This window comes from Protobothrops mucrosquamatus, unplaced genomic scaffold (assembly GCF_001527695.2).
Source record: "Protobothrops mucrosquamatus isolate PMUCROS unplaced genomic scaffold, P.Mucros_1.0 scaffold96, whole genome shotgun sequence".
Lineage (NCBI taxonomy): Eukaryota > Metazoa > Chordata > Lepidosauria > Squamata > Viperidae > Protobothrops > Protobothrops mucrosquamatus.
In genome coordinates this window covers 640,950-658,214 of record NW_015386471.1, presented here as the reverse complement: position 1 = coordinate 658,214, position 17,265 = coordinate 640,950, and the positions used below count along the sequence as shown (strand labels likewise).

At 39.7% G+C, this 17,265-nt stretch overlaps 1 protein-coding gene across 1 annotated transcript in view; it reads left to right on the top strand.

The window, feature by feature from the left end:
- DPYD (dihydropyrimidine dehydrogenase) overlaps positions 1 to 17,265 on the top strand; it is a 518,537-nt gene that overhangs the window by 230,068 nt on the left and 271,204 nt on the right. The window contains exons 9-10 of the mRNA XM_015812569.1: positions 8,273 to 8,380; positions 15,036 to 15,205. Of these exons, the coding sequence (XP_015668055.1) occupies positions 8,273 to 8,380; positions 15,036 to 15,205 (278 nt within the window). The remainder of the gene's footprint in view (positions 1 to 8,272; positions 8,381 to 15,035; positions 15,206 to 17,265) is intronic.

The window sequence follows — 17,265 nt, the reverse complement described above, 5'->3', positions numbered from 1 at the left end:
AATTTCTGAAATTGGGATTGGGACGGGACAGCTGGGGATGTGGACAACAAGATGGAATAGTCTATACATGTTCACTTTGTGGACAGATTAACTGCATACTTTGGAAGCCTCGTAACAGTGGGTCCCCAATCATAAAAGGTATTTATGAATTAGAAACCTCCTTCATATTCAATGAATCAGCATGCCAAAATGGACAGAATGGCAGGTCAGGCAGCACTTAAAAGAGATATTTGGGTGAATCGGACTTAGGTGCCTCTATAGTCTCTATGTGTGTTGGGACATACATATGTAAAAATAACTTCTCATAGGAATTAAAAATTAATAGTACACCAAAACAATCAAAAGATGTAGACTACATAAGATCCCCAAAAATGACAGGAGGAGAAAGAGGAAATGGAAGAAAGTTTGAGCCTGTTCGCTATAGTGATTAAGGCACTAGGCTAGAAACCAGAAAATCTGAGTTCGAGTCCTGCCTAAGGCATGAAAGCTGACTGGCTGATTTTAGGCCAGTCACACCCTCTCAGCTCGATTGACCTCACGGGGTTTTTGTTATGAGGAAAATAGGCAGAACGGTTATTAGATACGTTGTCTGTTGGCAAAAGGTTTTTGGAGGTTGCTGTTTTATATCAATTTACTTTGCAGTATGCAAGTTATCACTTTAGTCATCTTATATTTTAACTTAGTATTAGATCACTTCATTCACATGTGCTGAAATGGTCACTGAAATTTTACTGCCCTGAATCATTTCCTCCGAATAGTAACAGCAACAAACACGTAGTGAGATGTCTTTGCCACTAGGCTTTTTAGAGTATGTTTTATTTATTTCAGTTAGGTGGGTGAAAAATGATCCCTGATCATTCCTGTATGAAACATGATTATTTCTAATTGTATAATATCTAATATGATCCATCTTACAATTTACTAATAATGCTTGCTTTGCGTATTGTTGATATTTACCATTTCTGTCCTCTGAGAATATTGAAATGATCAATGCGAGTGTAAGTAACTAGCTTTAGGCTACTTTTCAAATCTTCTCCCTACTATGAAAGTATTGCTGCCAGCATCGTTCCCTTGAGAAAGAGATAAGAACTATCTCTACTCAATCCATCTTAGCATATTAATGGTTATAGTAATAAGTAATAAGAATGGTGTAATAAATGACTTACATTAAAAGAATCAGTACAAAAAACACAATTTCACTGGAAACAAAATAAAACAAGAAGATGCTTCTGTAGGCTTGCTTCATTATAAATATTAGTATTGCAAGTTATCTTTCTCCCTTCTTAAAACTCTAGCCAAAGCTTCCTCAGAGACTATAATTCATTCTGCAATTTTCAGCCAAGGCCACTAAACCTATATTCCTCTGCAGCTCTGCTGTCCGAGTAATGAAAGCTAGGATTGTCACAGCCTATAAGGCAGACATGTCAAACACAAGGCCCGGGGGCCGGATGCGGCCCGCGAAGTGGTTTCATGTGGCCCACGAAGCCATCCTGGAAACAGTGAGGGAACGGCCTCCGCTGCCTTGGCCCTGGCCCAGGCCGGACGGGAGCCAATGTACAATTTTGTGGTGGCCATCTATGCTGAAACGCATTCAGTCTTAGCTCCACAAGGCTGTCTAGAAACAGCGAGGAACCAGCCCCTGCTGTGTCGCCCCCACCCCCTGGGTGCATGCTGGGGAGGTGTCACCCTTTGTGAGGAATGAAGAAATGGACCATGCCTTGGCGCTTGCCCCAGTCCCACCCCCTTCTGCCAGAGACCCTCAGATCTGTCCTACTCCTGCCCAGGCCCCCACAGGCACTCTTAAGACGAACGATGAAGAGCTGGCCATGCCCACCCAGTAGCCTACACCCACTCCATCCACGCCCATCCAGTAGGCCGCACCCATCCTGGCCACACCCACCCGGCCCCCCGAAGGCAACCCCAATGCTGATGCGGCCCTCAATGAAATTGAGTTTGACACCCCTGCTATAAGGGGACAGGTTTGCTTCATTGCTGGAACTGCAATGCCTGCTTTCCAAGGGACTTCCTTGACTTGTTCCAACTTCTTAACCAAAGCGTCTGTATTTTCCCTTTCAATAGTAATTTCAGCTCTTTTTCTCTTAGATCACTAAATTGCTTCTGTCTTCTTTTGTTATATCAAATCAGCTATCTTTATTATGGCCTTTGACTAGCCTTTACAGTAAGAAAAGAGAAATAGTTTGGTGCAGCAATTCATTGTCAGGGGAAAAGGAAAAAAGAAAACAGTAATACAATAAAGCAACATATCTAATTAAAAGTTTTATACAATTGTATGACTTAATAAAGTCGCTTGGCCAGTGACTAAGTATAGAGTTAGCATCCCTTAAAAAAATAAGAAACATCATGTTTACCAGTATGACCCTAAAATGCAGAGATGATTGGGGAGACTGAAGCACATCTTGAGGCATCATAAAAAGGATACCATATGAGGACATGGGCAAGAGTCAGTGGTGGGATTCAGCCAGTTCGCACCACTTCGGCAGAACCGGTAGCTAATTTTTTGTTGCCCAGGCCAAGAATGGATGTCCGGAAGTGGCATCCACACAAAGAATCGGTTGTTCACATATTTGAATCCCATCACTGGCAAGAGTTCCTATCTTCCTGTAAAGTCCCTGTAAATAAGGAATTCCATGGATCTTCTTGAAATCTTGTTAAAGGGCATCAAAATGGGTCCTAGAAAAAGACCATCTATACTTGTTTAGGATTAGAGGGAATAGCCCAGAGTGGAGGGCTTGTGACTACCTGACATTTGGCAACTGAATTCAGGAGCATTGGTGATATTATTTGGCAATCCATATCACCAATTCTTTCTTTTATTATTGATTTGGCCTTCTCATGCATTCATTGGCCTAAATGTTCCACAGAGAGGCCAAGATTGCAAAGTTCCTCTCTGCAGATACAGTGCCCATGAGACTGGTTGAACAACTGTTTTATCCACAAACAGCTGACTGCTGCTGGAATATAATTTGCTCTGTTACCTATGAAATTTAGTTATTGCTTGTGTGTGTTCTTTTGGGCAGTAGAAATGGTATAATTTACCTGTGTTGTTAATTTCTTAGAGACTTGCAATATTGTGCTCAAGTAGTTAAATGTTTGACTTGGGAATCAATTGTGCCTTCGTCTTTTGTTGGAAAAATAAAATAAAGCATTAGATTTATCATAGTTGATTCCTAACTGTCCCTCATTACAGTAGGATACCACTTTCAGCATGCCTACAGAAGATAAGGAGAGAAGAATTACATCATCAGCACAGAGTAGAATAGGGAGATGTCGATCAGCTAATTTAGGCACATGGAAATCAACTCTCTGATGGCAATGGTCTATAGCAGTGGTCCCCAACCCCCAGTCCGTGGACCAGTACTGGGCCGCGGCATGCCAGCAACCGGTCCACACAAGCAAGCAAAGCCCCATCCATGGGATGCAAGCAGCACACAAAACCACACCCCCTCTTGTCCACGGAAAAACCTTTCTCCACGGAACCGGTCCCTGGTGCCCAAAAGGTTGGGGATCTCTGGTCTATAGTGCTTCATCCCGGTTGAAAATCTGGATGGTCAGGGTCAATTATTCCCTCATCTATTCCCCAGGTTTAGAGTTTGGTGAACAATGTTGCTGTTAATGATGTTCAATAGACTAATTGGCCTATAATTAGCTACATCATTCCTATCATCCTTTTTATATAAAGGAACAATTATAGCTTCTCCCTAGTCCTCTGGAATCTTACTGTGTGGTTAATGTATGAAAAGGAAACCAAAGCAATGGCCACCAATTTGGATTAGATTTAATTAGCTGGTGTGTGTGTGTGTGTGTATGTGTGTATGGTCACTCCTGGGGACTTTACCACAGTTAAGCTGATTAATGAGATTTTTAATTTCCTTGCACATGACTGGGGGCCACTATGGTAGTATAAACAAAGGTACATCCATCACATAGATGTTAGCATATAGATCACAATAAAGGGTTTGAAAATGTATGCCCAGGTACTTGAGGGGATGCTACAATGCAATGTGTAATGCTGGGAACAAATGGGAGCAATTCATTATAGTATGTAAGGAATGATTTATGGACTTTGTAGCTCTGATTAGCTGTGACCATATTTTCTTCTGATATTGGTTTTTTTTTCTGATTCAGAGCTTTATATTTTTTTTTCCTGCTCCTATACAATTTGGAAGTAATCTGGTAACTTGGCATTCAGTGAGGCAGCAGAGGATTCTAATAATGCAGTTTTGGAAGCTATGCAAGATTTGTTAAGTGTAGAATGCTTTTGTCCCCTGATCAGGTTATTATTGCCTTTGTTACAAAAGTTTAGAACTTAGCTATGAGATCGTGGCATACATTAAGTATTCTTGCTACTTTAGATCTGAGCATGCCCTAAAATTATGGAGATTAAAAGTATGCACTTTCCACTCAGTGAAACATTAGGCTACCCTATCTTTCAAGGGAGTTATTCCATCTAACCCCCGTAAGAGCTGCCGCCCATTGGGCACTTTAAATGGGCCTTAACTAAGTTCCTCATTAAGCCTTGTCTAAATTTGCAAGTAAACATTAGGAAAAGTGGTCACTTTCAGACCTAGGAACCATGCAAGGGGCCAGGTCTCTAGAAATTATTACATAACCTATAGAGGATAAATTGTAAAGTGACCAAAAAGTATATTGCCTCTGGAAATTGTTTTGGACAAAGCCATTTAACATTTGCATATTAAGCCTATTTATGAAAGGTAGCAAACTAAAGCTAGCTAGGTTATATTTTGTATCTCCGAAGGATCTGAGCACAAACAGTGGTTCAGTTACTTATTCAGGGAGACAGGCATTGAAATGTTCATAGAGAGCTGATGTCAATGCTGCTAACATTGGATGTTTTTGCTTTGACAACAGATGGAGATGTAGCCATTTTCTTCTTTTTGCTTTTAGAGTTAGATGATGCTGGGGAGGGGGGGAGATGTGCATGAGAGTTCAGCTAGACATAATAACACTGAACCTAGTGTGAGAATCAAGGTTGTTGAAATAAGAGATGATAAGAATTGGCAGGCTGGAGAGCTGGAGAGAAAGCCCACTCTTTAAACTAATTGGGGAATGTGATTTATGACTATTAATTGGAGGAGGGAATTGTGTTTTGATACTATGTGCTCAAGGGGGGGAATTCAGTTTTTGGCTTCAATTATGTTAGTGCCGATGTTATGCTTCTCGAATAAAGATTCTTTAAGGTAAACAATGCCTCAAAGTTATTTGAAGAGTTTCATCTGTCAGAATCATGACAGTTTCCTTATTATAATCAACTCTTGTCTTGAAATCCCCACCTATTAGTATATATGCACCAGGGAACTTCCTTAGGCAAAGAATGAGGAAAGAATCGACCTGGTTACAGATTTGGGTGACCTGGGAATGGACGTTGAGGAGGAAGATGGAAATTAATACACAGTAAGAAAAATTGGTCAAAGATTAACAAAGCTGATACAGCATTCTCAAACTCAGATAGTAGCATAACAGACAAGCAGTACTACACTCCCTCTCACAACTTCTTCAGTGTAGAATATATTCCAGCAAATTTACAGAAATCTCCCATCTTCCCAGACAGCATGGCCTTGAAAGAATAATATTTTTAGGCATTTCACATTTCCTTTAATGATTTTTAAATTTAAAAATTTTGTAAGGGGATTTCCAATTACGCCTACACGTATCCTTCACAATAGCAGTGTACGGCCACTGCAAAATTCTGGGAGGAGAGCCAAGCCTGCGAGAGAGGATGGCATAAGCCTCAGAGTTTATAATCTCAGCATGCAACCACCTACATGGTAGAGTGTTCCCCCAATGCCAAGGTTAGGACCAGATAAGCACAGAAGGCACAACACTATGGATTTAATTAAAGAGAAGTTACAGAGATCAGTCAACCCTACAGCAGATGAAGAAGAACTACTGGCTCAGTTGTTTGTCACTCTGTCTACAGAAGAACAAACAATTGCAGTCGATGCAAACTCGGAGCATTTGAATCTACTGCTGCAACTGAATCCGTCAACACTTTATTGTCCTCTAGCTGCCCTCCTGTTGAAATGCTAAGAAGTTCACTCTCTGGATGTTTAACATGCCCCCCCCCCAAATAACATAAAAAAGGTGATCCAGCCCCAAATAATTCAGATAAATGAAGGAAACACCCGGTGTTCAATGTATACAATCCTTCTATAACCCTCCAGATGATCACCCTACAGGGAACAATCTACAAAGAACAGACTAGTCACACTACATTCCCATCTCCATCGGTTTCCCCTGTATGGATCCTGGTTGTAATCATTCAATGGTTACTCCATTTGGCACTAACACTACTAACTGTTCCTTCCTGCAAATGAACTCTCTCTCCACAGAAGCCATGAATATGGTCAACCTTCTGACTCTGATCCCTAACCTGGTCTTATTTGCTCTGCCCATGATACTTCTCCTGTGGAACTGTCCAGACACCATTCACCCTAGAAAGTAGACTTTCTGTCTACTTTCCCATCACTAATTTGTTCAATCCAAGTGTTGCTCCTTGTGAACAATTATCCAGAGACAGCACCCCAAGCAAACCAGCAAATTAACAACTACATTCTGCTAATTTTTTTCTCAGACCATAGATGGATGAGCCCTGATGTCATGTGTCTGAGTAACAAAACACTTAAAAGGACTTTCAGGCATTTTTTCTCCTAAAAGCATTTATTAAGATTACAATACGTCAGTACAGCATGGTGTAATGCTTAGGTCTGCTTCTCTTCCGTTACGCATAACATTCCAAACATTTTCCACTCCCTTATTGTAGGGTCATGGTTCACATCTTCCAATCAACTTGGAAGATGTGATTTACTTCCGGTTTCTTTCTCCCAGGCTATCCTTATGCTCCTCCCTCTTTCCTAGTTGCTGGTTTAACTATATATATACCAGACAGTTCTGCACATTGTCAAAGCAAGAATATACAGTATTTACAGCGTTGACACCTGAAGCAATTGTACCCCGATTTGCTTGTGTTTCTGTCCCAATTCACTATGCTGCTTGTTTAGGTTAGGAGACATTGATGTTGAGGGCATTTTCAACCCCACAACTACTTCTCTCTGCTAGCCCCTGCACAACCTAGCTTCACAGGAGACAGGCCTAATGCTGGAAGTGGGTGGTGGTGGTCTATGTTCTGTCTTTTAAATCTCTTGGACCCAAACTCCTCAGCTGCTGCTTTTCTTTATATTCTCTCCTCTCTTTTCATCAGCTTTCAGCAGGTTGAAGGGACAACGTTGATTTCACCAGGGTCCATTTCATTGGCCTTTTATGCATACTCAAGGGTCAAGTGCCCTTTCAGACTTTGTTTTCTTGGACATCTTCCTGTGGGATGAAATATAGTCAGGTTTCGTTCCTTCTGAATTTACACTTAGAGCTGTGTACAAAACAGCTCAGCTAGCACATTCTGCCCACAGCATCATTTCTCCCTTTTGATTGACGCTTGAATTACACTCTTGTCAATTGCCTCACAAAAAAATTCAGAGAAAATATCCTTACAATCATTAACCATATAAATGCCATTGAGACCGAAATCTTTATATAGTCCTCCCAACTTGCTTATCCCGATTGTTTGAGATACTGTGTGTCTTCCACCAGAAACCATCTTTTTTTTTTAACTGAAGAAAAGTTACTTTTCTTCTCTTGACTGCTGATTGAGACTTCTAGCTAAAATAAAATGGCATCTGACACTGTCCTGAATGTTGTATAAGAGGCTTTGAGAGACCACAAAGACATTGTTTTGACACTATTGGGATTAATGTGTCATTTTTTTGAGTTCCGTTCAAATGGGTTATATAAATCCTTCTCAAGTATCATTTATTACACTAAGAAAAAAAAAACCAACTAGAAGTTTTAACACATTTCCTGATGTGTATGTACAGAATATTTTTTTAAAAAAAATATATTTGTGTGTGTGACATCTTGTAGCAGAAAGGAACTTTAAAAAAAGCAAATCATCCCAATATATACAAAAGTGCTTATGTGGGAAAATGTGTAAATTGTTTCCTTTTTTGTCAGACATTTAAACAAATCAATTCAGCAGCAAAATATGTTTATCCAGATTTTACTGGGCTACTCATTTAAAATTTGCGCTTCAAATCCTGCCTCTGCTATAAAATTACCAGAGAGAAAGAACTAGTTGCCAAAACATAAATCTTTTGACAATTCATATGCCTTTTCAGAAAAAAGCATATTTCCTTTTCTTTCTTTCTTTCATTTCATTGTTGAATGTTTACTGTCTTAGGTCTACCAGACCCAAAGAAAGAATCTGTATTTCAGGGATTGGGAATGGAAGAAGGCTTTTATACATCAAAAGATTTCCTACCACTGGTGTCTATGGCAAGTAAACCAGGTATATATGCTATGTTATGTTTTGTTTTGTTGTGTTGTATATGTGCAATATTTATATCTCATCTTTTATATGATTGATGTGATACATTACATAATGCATTATGATTCATTCTAATCCCCAAACAATGAAAAGAATAAGTATTGGAGAAGAAACACAAAATAACGAAGGTGAGGAATCAGATTTCATTGTAGTTCAATAGCATATAGTTCAACCTTTCTCCATCATTGCTAAATGTAACTACCATTATTCTCAGTTAATGCATGTGCAAAAAAACCAGAACCATATATTTTTAACCAGTTTCAATTCAATTTGATGAAAACAAATTTGTCATTACAATTTATTTCAAAGGAGAAAATAATTTTGAAGAATGTTTCATCATACCACTTTGTAATGCCTTAGTAAGGCCACACTTGGAATATTGCATCCAGTTTTGGCTGCTACAATATAAAAAAAAATGTTGAGACTCTAGAAAGAGTATAGAGAAGAGCAACAAAGATGATTGGGGGACTGGAGGCTAAAACATATGAGGAACAGTTGCAAGTATTGGGTATGTTTAGTTTAATGAAGAGAAGGACGAGGGGTGACATGATAGCAGTGTTCCAATATCTCAAGGATTGCCACAATGAAGAGGGAGTCAAGCTATTCTCCAAAGCACCTGAGGACAGGACAAGATGTAATGGATGGAAAATAATCAAGGAGAGAACCAACCTAGAAATAAGGAGAAATTTAATGACAGAACAATTAATTAGTGGAATGGCTTGACTTCAGAAGTTTTGTGTGCTCTATAACTGGAGATTTTTAAGAAGAGATTGGACAGTCATTTGTCTGAAGTGGTATAGGGTTTCCTACTTGAGCATTGGGTTTCCTACTTGAGCATTGGACTAGAAGATCTCCAAGGTCCCTTCCAACTCTGTTATTCTGTTATTTCATAAACACATTATGGTTTCTTTCATTTACTCAGTTAAGTGGTGAGAAGGAATGACTTGTCTTTCATTCTGTAGTGCTTTTTCCAGCAGGCTGCAGCATCTCTGGTTGTCTATGTAACAATAACAGTATGGCAGAGTTGGAAGGGAATACTTCTCTGCCATAAGTATTGAAAGTCACATTTCTTCTTCTTCTTTTTCTTCTTCCCTCCTCAGAATCTCATATTAGTCAAATAAGTTGTGACTTACAATAATTTTTAGGGACTCTCCTTAAAATTCCTATTTTCCTTCTGTAGTTATTCACTTAGTGAGCTTATTGTCTGGGACAAGTTTACCTTATATTCCTCTTACAATCTCTGTTTACTCAGCAAGAAGAAACCATCCCATCACCCACAATGGGCAATCAGCTCCCAACACATCTCTTGCAATCAGTGTCTACCATGTTTCCCGAAAATAAGACCTATCCCAAAAATAAGACCTAGATTGATTTTTTGGGGTGGGCCTAATATAAGCCCCACCCCTCAAATAAGCCCTAATTAAGACCCCGTCCACCCACCCTCCTTTTCCCTTTCATTCCCCTTCCAAACCATTCCCCTTCCTGGTTTGGACCTCTGGTCCTTTCGCAGCTCTGCCCAAACAGCCACCAAAGTGGCAGGAGGAGCCCCGGAGGGTCAGAGAGGGTGCTGAATTGAGCGGGCTAGCTGCCCCTTCCCCGCCAGAGTGGGCAGCGGGCCAGCTGCCCCTTCCCCGCCAGAGTGGGAATGACACCACATTTCAATAGATGCCAGCCTTCCCTGCAGTGGGCCTGGGTAGCTGCTAGAGAGAGACGGGCCCATTTCAGCACCTGGTGCCTTGCCACCTGCTTTCCAGCTCCATCGTGTTTCTCCACTTCCGTGGAACTGGAGAGGTTGCCCCACCACCACCCAGATGCCCTCGCTTCCCCAAGCATTTCTTTGCTAACCTGCTTTTCAGCTGCGTCATGTTTTTCTGTCGTGTTTCTCTGCCGCCGTGGGCAGGGAAACAAAAGAAGTTTGTGGGACTAAAAAAAAAGTTCATTCAGCCTTCCCAACTTCTCGTGAAAGATCCTCGACCCTCTGGGGCTCTGCCAGTGCTTTGTCTCTGGGCTGCCACCTCCACGGTCTCCTGTCAGGTGGGCCAGGCCAGGAAGATGGCCCCCCAGCATCCTCGGGGCAAAAGTACCCCACTCCATGCAGAGAATTGTTGGTCTGCCCACCCCCGTCTCAGTGCCCTTCCTGCCATGGCTGCCCTGGGGCTCCAGGGGCTGGGCTGGCACAGAAAGGGCACATGCACCCCACACCCGAACTCTCTCATAACCTACCTTTACTGTAGTTGGTCCACCCCTATGCTCCGAGGTTGGCCCATCACGTCTGTGTCTCCACCCTATGTGCAGGCCACGCCATGCCCCCACGTGCTTGCCCCCTGCTGGTAAGTAAGACAGCCCCCGAAAATAAGCCCTAGCGCTTATTTCGGAGCTCAAAAGAAAATAAGACCAGATCTTATTTTTCGGGAAACATGGTATTCAGGAGATAGCCTTTCACCATTCATAACTCAGTAGAACTTCCTTGTGATCATACAGGAACTCACTATTAAAAGACTCCAGTACATATGAGCAAAGACAATCTCAGGAAAGATAGATTTCCATTAGGTATAAACTTTTCCCATAGGTTAGTAGCTATTACGAAGAACTAGTAGATCACAAATAAAGGCCATTCAGTATATTCCAAGATTTCTTTGGAACCATTATGGATTTGTTACATCTTAATATAGATGTACTTGGTCAGATTTTTTGCCTGATTGTCAGACAAATCTTTTAATGTACTTATTTAAAATACTTCTATAGCCATCTATTTTATACTTGTTAATCCAGGCAGATTAAACCTGATTTAAATATTATATTTGTCCTTTTGGAAGCTGGCAAAAACCTCTTCCACTTGGTAGTGATCTTACATAGTAATATATACTTTCTATAGCCATCTATTTTATACTTGTTAATCCAGGCAGATTAAACCTGATTAAAATATTATATTTGTCCTTTTGGAAGCTGGCAAAAACGTCTTCCATTTGGTAGTGATCTTACATAGTAATATATGTAAATTATTCACCTTATGGATTGATTATATGAAAAATCTCTCCCACAGCTGTTGCAGTGATGAGCTAAAGTGTATATTAGCATATATGTAGTCCACTTCATTGCACCAATCCAACAATGCTGAGTGATTTACATGTATAGTTTATATAAGTGGTGGCGAACCTATGGCATGCATGCCAGAGGCAGCACTCAGAGCCCCCTCTGTGTGCACGTGCACCATGCCCCAGAGATGGCAACTGTCCCTCTTCAATCAGCCACCCGCTAACTCGCCGAGGTCCATGTGGCTGGATGCATCCCAGTACCCATGCGCTCGCTGGCCTCTGTGTGCAGGGGCTGATAATGTCAGGCAGCAGCCGCCCCGGCCCCTGCCTCGCCTTGCCCTGCGACAATGGCTCCCCTGCCCTGCCCTGCCTCGCCTTGCCTCACCCTGCAGGATGAGCCTCCTGCCCCCTGCCCCACCTGTCAGAGACCCCCTGGATTTCCCCCAACCCTTCCCATTCCCCACAGATGTCCATCCCCACGAGCAACATCAAGGTGATCACCCCCACTTTGGCCACACCCACCCAGTCTGGCATGAGCACCACAGCCACGCCCACCCAGTGGGCCACGCCCATCTGGCACCCAACGATAAATAAGTGGATTTTGGGTTACAGTTTGGGCACTCAGTCTCTAAAAGATTCGCCATCACTGGTTTATATTGTTTTAATTGACTGTAGGTTTTATAGCATGAAAAGTTCCAGAAATATTTTACTTCTTCAATAATAATAATAATAATAATAATAATAATAATAATAATAATAATAATAATAATAATAATAATAATAATAATAATAATAATAATAATAGTAGTAGTAGTAGTAGTAGTAGTAGTAATAATAATAGTAATAGTAATAATAGTAATAATAGTAATAATAGTAATAATAATTTTATGGACCTCCCAGATAAAATTAGGACATATTTAGCATATAGAAATCCAATATTCATATAAATAAATGTGGCTATAAAATAAGAGTATCTAGTGCAGGGGTCCCTAACCCTCAGGCCCTGATAGGTACCGGACTGCGCAAGTGGCAGACAAGTGAGCAAAGCTTCATCTGCACATGCACGGGATGTAGGTTGTGTGCAACAACACACACCCCCTGGTCTGTGGAAGAACTGTCTTTAATGACACCAATCCCTGGTGCCAGAAAGATTGGGGGCCAATGATCTATGGGATGATTTCTGTATGTTTTTCTGAGTAAATTTTACTTCATATAGAGTCAGCTTAATGTTTTTTGTTCTCAAAATGGTATTTGAAGTTCTAAACTCTTGCTTAGACTGACAGCACAAAAGTGAAGAATGGTCGACTATTGATATGGTAAAAACATATTCTTATGAAGAAAAATATCAAGTTATAGGTTTATGTTATTTATGTTATCATTTCAAAAATTACAGTAATTTATTTAATTGTTTAAAAAGTAAAACAACATTAGAATGATTTTAAAGTTTTTCCCACCAGTTTTTCTTAATTTTATGGTGCAGTAGTAAATATAAGCTTACCTGTACCATGTAAACTTTTTCCCCCTACATAATGCTTTTTTAAAATAAAAGAATTGAGAAATTAATCTGGAACATTCAGTATAATGAAGATAAACCTTAGTGGAGATAAACCTTAATGGAGATAAACCTTAGTATAAATCTTGCAGATTTATACTAAGGTTTATCTCCATTATGTCTCAAACTGCCAACCTTCTGGTTGACTCCCATTCTTGAACCAGTTCTTGCCAACCTAGCAATTTGAAATCATGCAAATGCAAGTAGATAAATAGATATCACTTCAAGTGGGAAGGTAACAGTGTTATATGTGCCTTCAGTGTATAAGTCAGGGGTAGGCAACCTTGGCTCTTTTATGACTCGTGGACTTCATCTCCCAGAATTCCTGAGCCAGCCATGCTGAGGGGAAAGGGAGAGGTTTCCAAACTGAGCCATGCTGGCTCAGGAATTCTGGGAGTTGAAGTCCACGAGTCATAAAAGAGCCAAGGTTGCCTACCCCTGTTATAAGTCATGCCAGCCACATGACCACAGAAACATCTTCAGACAACACTGTCTTCCTTGGCCACAAAATGGAGATGAGTACCACTCGCTAGAGTCAGACACCACTAGACAAGGGAAAGCGTTATCTTTTTTCTTTTAATCTGCATATGGAATCATACTTTTAAGGATATAAGGATTTATATCCCATTGGTCTTCTGTTCAGAACACTTTATCAACATGATAAAGTGGTTTAGGGAAATGTTTCATAAGAAAGAACTATATGGTAAGTACCGCAGATGTGTGTTAAAAGTATCTAAAACCTGTGTTAACGAGTTTTCTGTTTCCACAGTAATAATAATAATAATAATAATAATAATAATAATAATAATAATAATAATAATAATAATAATAAAGTTGGAAGGAACCTCATTTCGGATAAATAGCTGTCCAGTTTCTTCTTAAAAACTTCTAGTGTTGGAGCATTCACCGCTTCTGGAGGCAGGTTGTTCCACTGGCTAATTGTTTTAACTGTTAGGAAGTTTCTCCTTAGTTCTAGGTTGCTTCTCTCTTTGGTTAGTTTCCATCTGTTGCTTCTTGTGCTGCCTTCAGGCGCTTTGAAAAATAGCTTGACTCCCTCTTCTTTGTGGCAGCCCCTGAGATATTGGAACACTGCTATCATGTCTCCCCTCGTCCTTCTCTTCGTTAAACTAGACATACCCAATTCCAGCAACCGTTCCTTATATGTTTTAGCCTCCAGTCCCCTAATATTTGTTGCTGTTCTCTGTACTCTTTCTAGTGACCAACCAGATGTCTTTCAGAAAGCCACAGACAGAATAACTTTCCATTCCCTCAACAATTGCTAGAAGTGATTTCATCCTCTGTATATAACAATGTGGTATTTCCCTTGAACTGACTAATCTGAACATTTTGGGGTGATTCATCAGTCTCCAGAAGTTCCAGATATGTGTTGTTCCAGCACAATCTGGCCCTAAAATGGGGAATAGATGTGCAGTTTTCCTTAGGCCTGCAAAATGATTTTTAGACTAAGGTGATATTATGAATAGTGGACACTAATGGGTTTTCTTCCTTGAATTTCTCTAATTCCCTTTTATATGTGGTCTAAATTGGTGCTGAAACTTTTTAGATAAAATCTGAAAGAGAGATTGTTGTCAAAGATAGACTCGAGTTATGGACAGAACATCTTGTAACATGGATTTTTTTTCCCTTTTTCATTTCTCAAATAATTGTGATGCTGACAAGAGAGGAGTCAAAGGCTTAATTTTTTGAACACAACAATCTTGAGTCAGTTGCATTCAATCTGACAAGGCTGTACAATTTCTTTTTTTTCCCCCAAGTGCATTATACTTTATTTCCTGCCAAGACAGGAAGGCAATGCTACTAAAGGTACTGACTATGAAATTACATGTATGAGCATATCTTAAAAGTGGGAATAAAACTCTCAATGAAGCAGAATAATTTGATAGTGACTCGCCATGCTTGGAAACGGCAAGATGCAATTTTACACTGCTTCGAGTACAAGTGTCGTTTGAGCTGTCATGCAGAAATAGTTTTTTCTCCTTGAAAATGGGGTTTTCCTTTCATCATTCAGGAATATGCGGCTGTCGCTCTTCATTGCCATCAATACAGGGAACCGTGATTGTTCTTGGAGCAGGCGATACTGCCTTTGATTGTGCAACATCAGCTTTGCGCTGCGGAGCTCGACGTGTTTTTGTGGTCTTCAGGAAAGGATTTACTAATATACGGGCTGTCCCGGAAGAGGTAAATTTCACAGCATCGCGGTGAGGGACATATTAATAAAAATACTTGAAAGTACAACGTGCTGATTTATTATTATTTTGCTTAGGCCCAAACTACATATTGCACACGGTCTGTGCAAGATCTCCACAATTTTAGAAATAGAAAGAAACCAAGTAAACAGGCTAAATAACAGCTTTTGCAAAAAAAGGCCGTATCACACGGCAGAATGAGGGCTGGCCTACAAGCAAAGCACCATCAGTGGTTATTCCCTGTCCTGATCATTCTTTCAGGTCATTGTGTAGAAATAAAAAGAAGTAATACTGTTGAAATGAGTGGGAACAATCCAGTCCTAAAGCTCTGGAACATATCTCACTTCATCTTTTTTACCTGTAGCCCTAGTAAACCCAATACAGAAAGTATTGGTCCTGTTGATTCTTTCACAGGCATGAACGCAATAAATTATACCATTTGTCATTGTGTATAAAAACTTCATATCAAAATCATACCTTGAATACATAGAATAAACTGCCTGCCCCCATAAACACAGAGCTTAATATTGAAATTGACTAGTCCTTCACCATACTTTTCTTATCTTGTGATGATGGACTATCCTTGTAAGGTTGTTCAGGCTGTTTGGTCAGTGTGACCTTTCACAGATGTTGATCTGATCAATACTACAATAATTTAATGTGTGGATGTAAGCATATTTGTAATTCGACTTCCTTGTTTTTTCTTTCCAAAACTTCTTAGCTTTAGGGGGGAAAATTATGAATGAAGAAGGTGATACTGATCAAACCTGAATCATCCATCATGATAATGACAGTACATTCTAGAGTTAATTCACCTTGCTACCAATCAGAATTGAAGCACTCTTTAAATGTAGAGGAATTACACTGCAACAGATATGATGAAAGTGCCCAGTTTCATGAACACATCCAAGTTTAGCAAGCCTGTAAGTTAAGGCTCATCAATCAAATCTGTGGCTTTAGACAATCCTGATAGACCTCAACATATGATCACAATTGAGCCCAAAATTTCTGTTGTTAAGTCAGACAGTTATTAAGTGAATTTTGCCCAATTTTAGGACCTTTTTAGCCATAGTTGTTAAGTGAATCACTGCAGTTGTTAAGTTAGTAACATGCGTGTTAAGTGAATCTGGCTTCCCCATTGACTTTGTTTGTCAGAAGGTCACAAAAGGTTATCACATGATCCCGGGACACTGTAACAGTCATAAATACATGCTAGCTGCCAAACATCCAAATTCTGATCACATGATCATGGGAATACTGCCACGGTCATAAGTGTGAAAAATGGTCATAAGTCACTTTTTTCAGTGCTGTTGTAACTTCGAACAGTCAGTAAATGAACTGTTGTAAGTCGACGACTACCTTTATATATATTATTGATTTTTATTTATTTGTCAAATTATATCCTACCTTCCCTCCAGCAGTTCAAGGTAGTGTATGTCACATTGTCTTCTCTGATTTCACCTACTCCACAGGTAATTTTGGAAGATAGTTGGACTGAAGAATAATTCAAAGTCACTGACGTATTATACAATAACATGTACTGAAGATCAACCAGAAATTGTAGATCTGTATGTGAGATAATGGATCTTTAGAAATTAAAACAGTGAATGTAGGAGTAAAATGCAAATATTTCAAACTGTAACTTAATTTGGAATTAAATTTGTAGTTCCTGTAAACATCTATACATACTGAGCTGCTGATTGGCAGTTTATAATCATTTGCCTTATCATGAAAGCATTTTAGTTTCAGTTTTAATTATTGCAATATGATCAAATGTCTTTGCTGTAATTTATATGCTACATACCATGAAGTACTGCATAATTTACATTAATGAGACACTGAATATGCCCCAGCTAGAAAATATATGGGGAAATAGTCCACTCCCTTCAGTAATAGATACACAAGGGAGAGAGGTAACTTAAAGAAAGAAATAAGATTTCAAGATACACAGTTCATATTTTGAAGTGTTTGTCATAGTATTAAAATTTAGGGAAAGATGATTTTGAACAAGTATAATAAATACATTAATTAATTCAGTACCACTCTAATTAC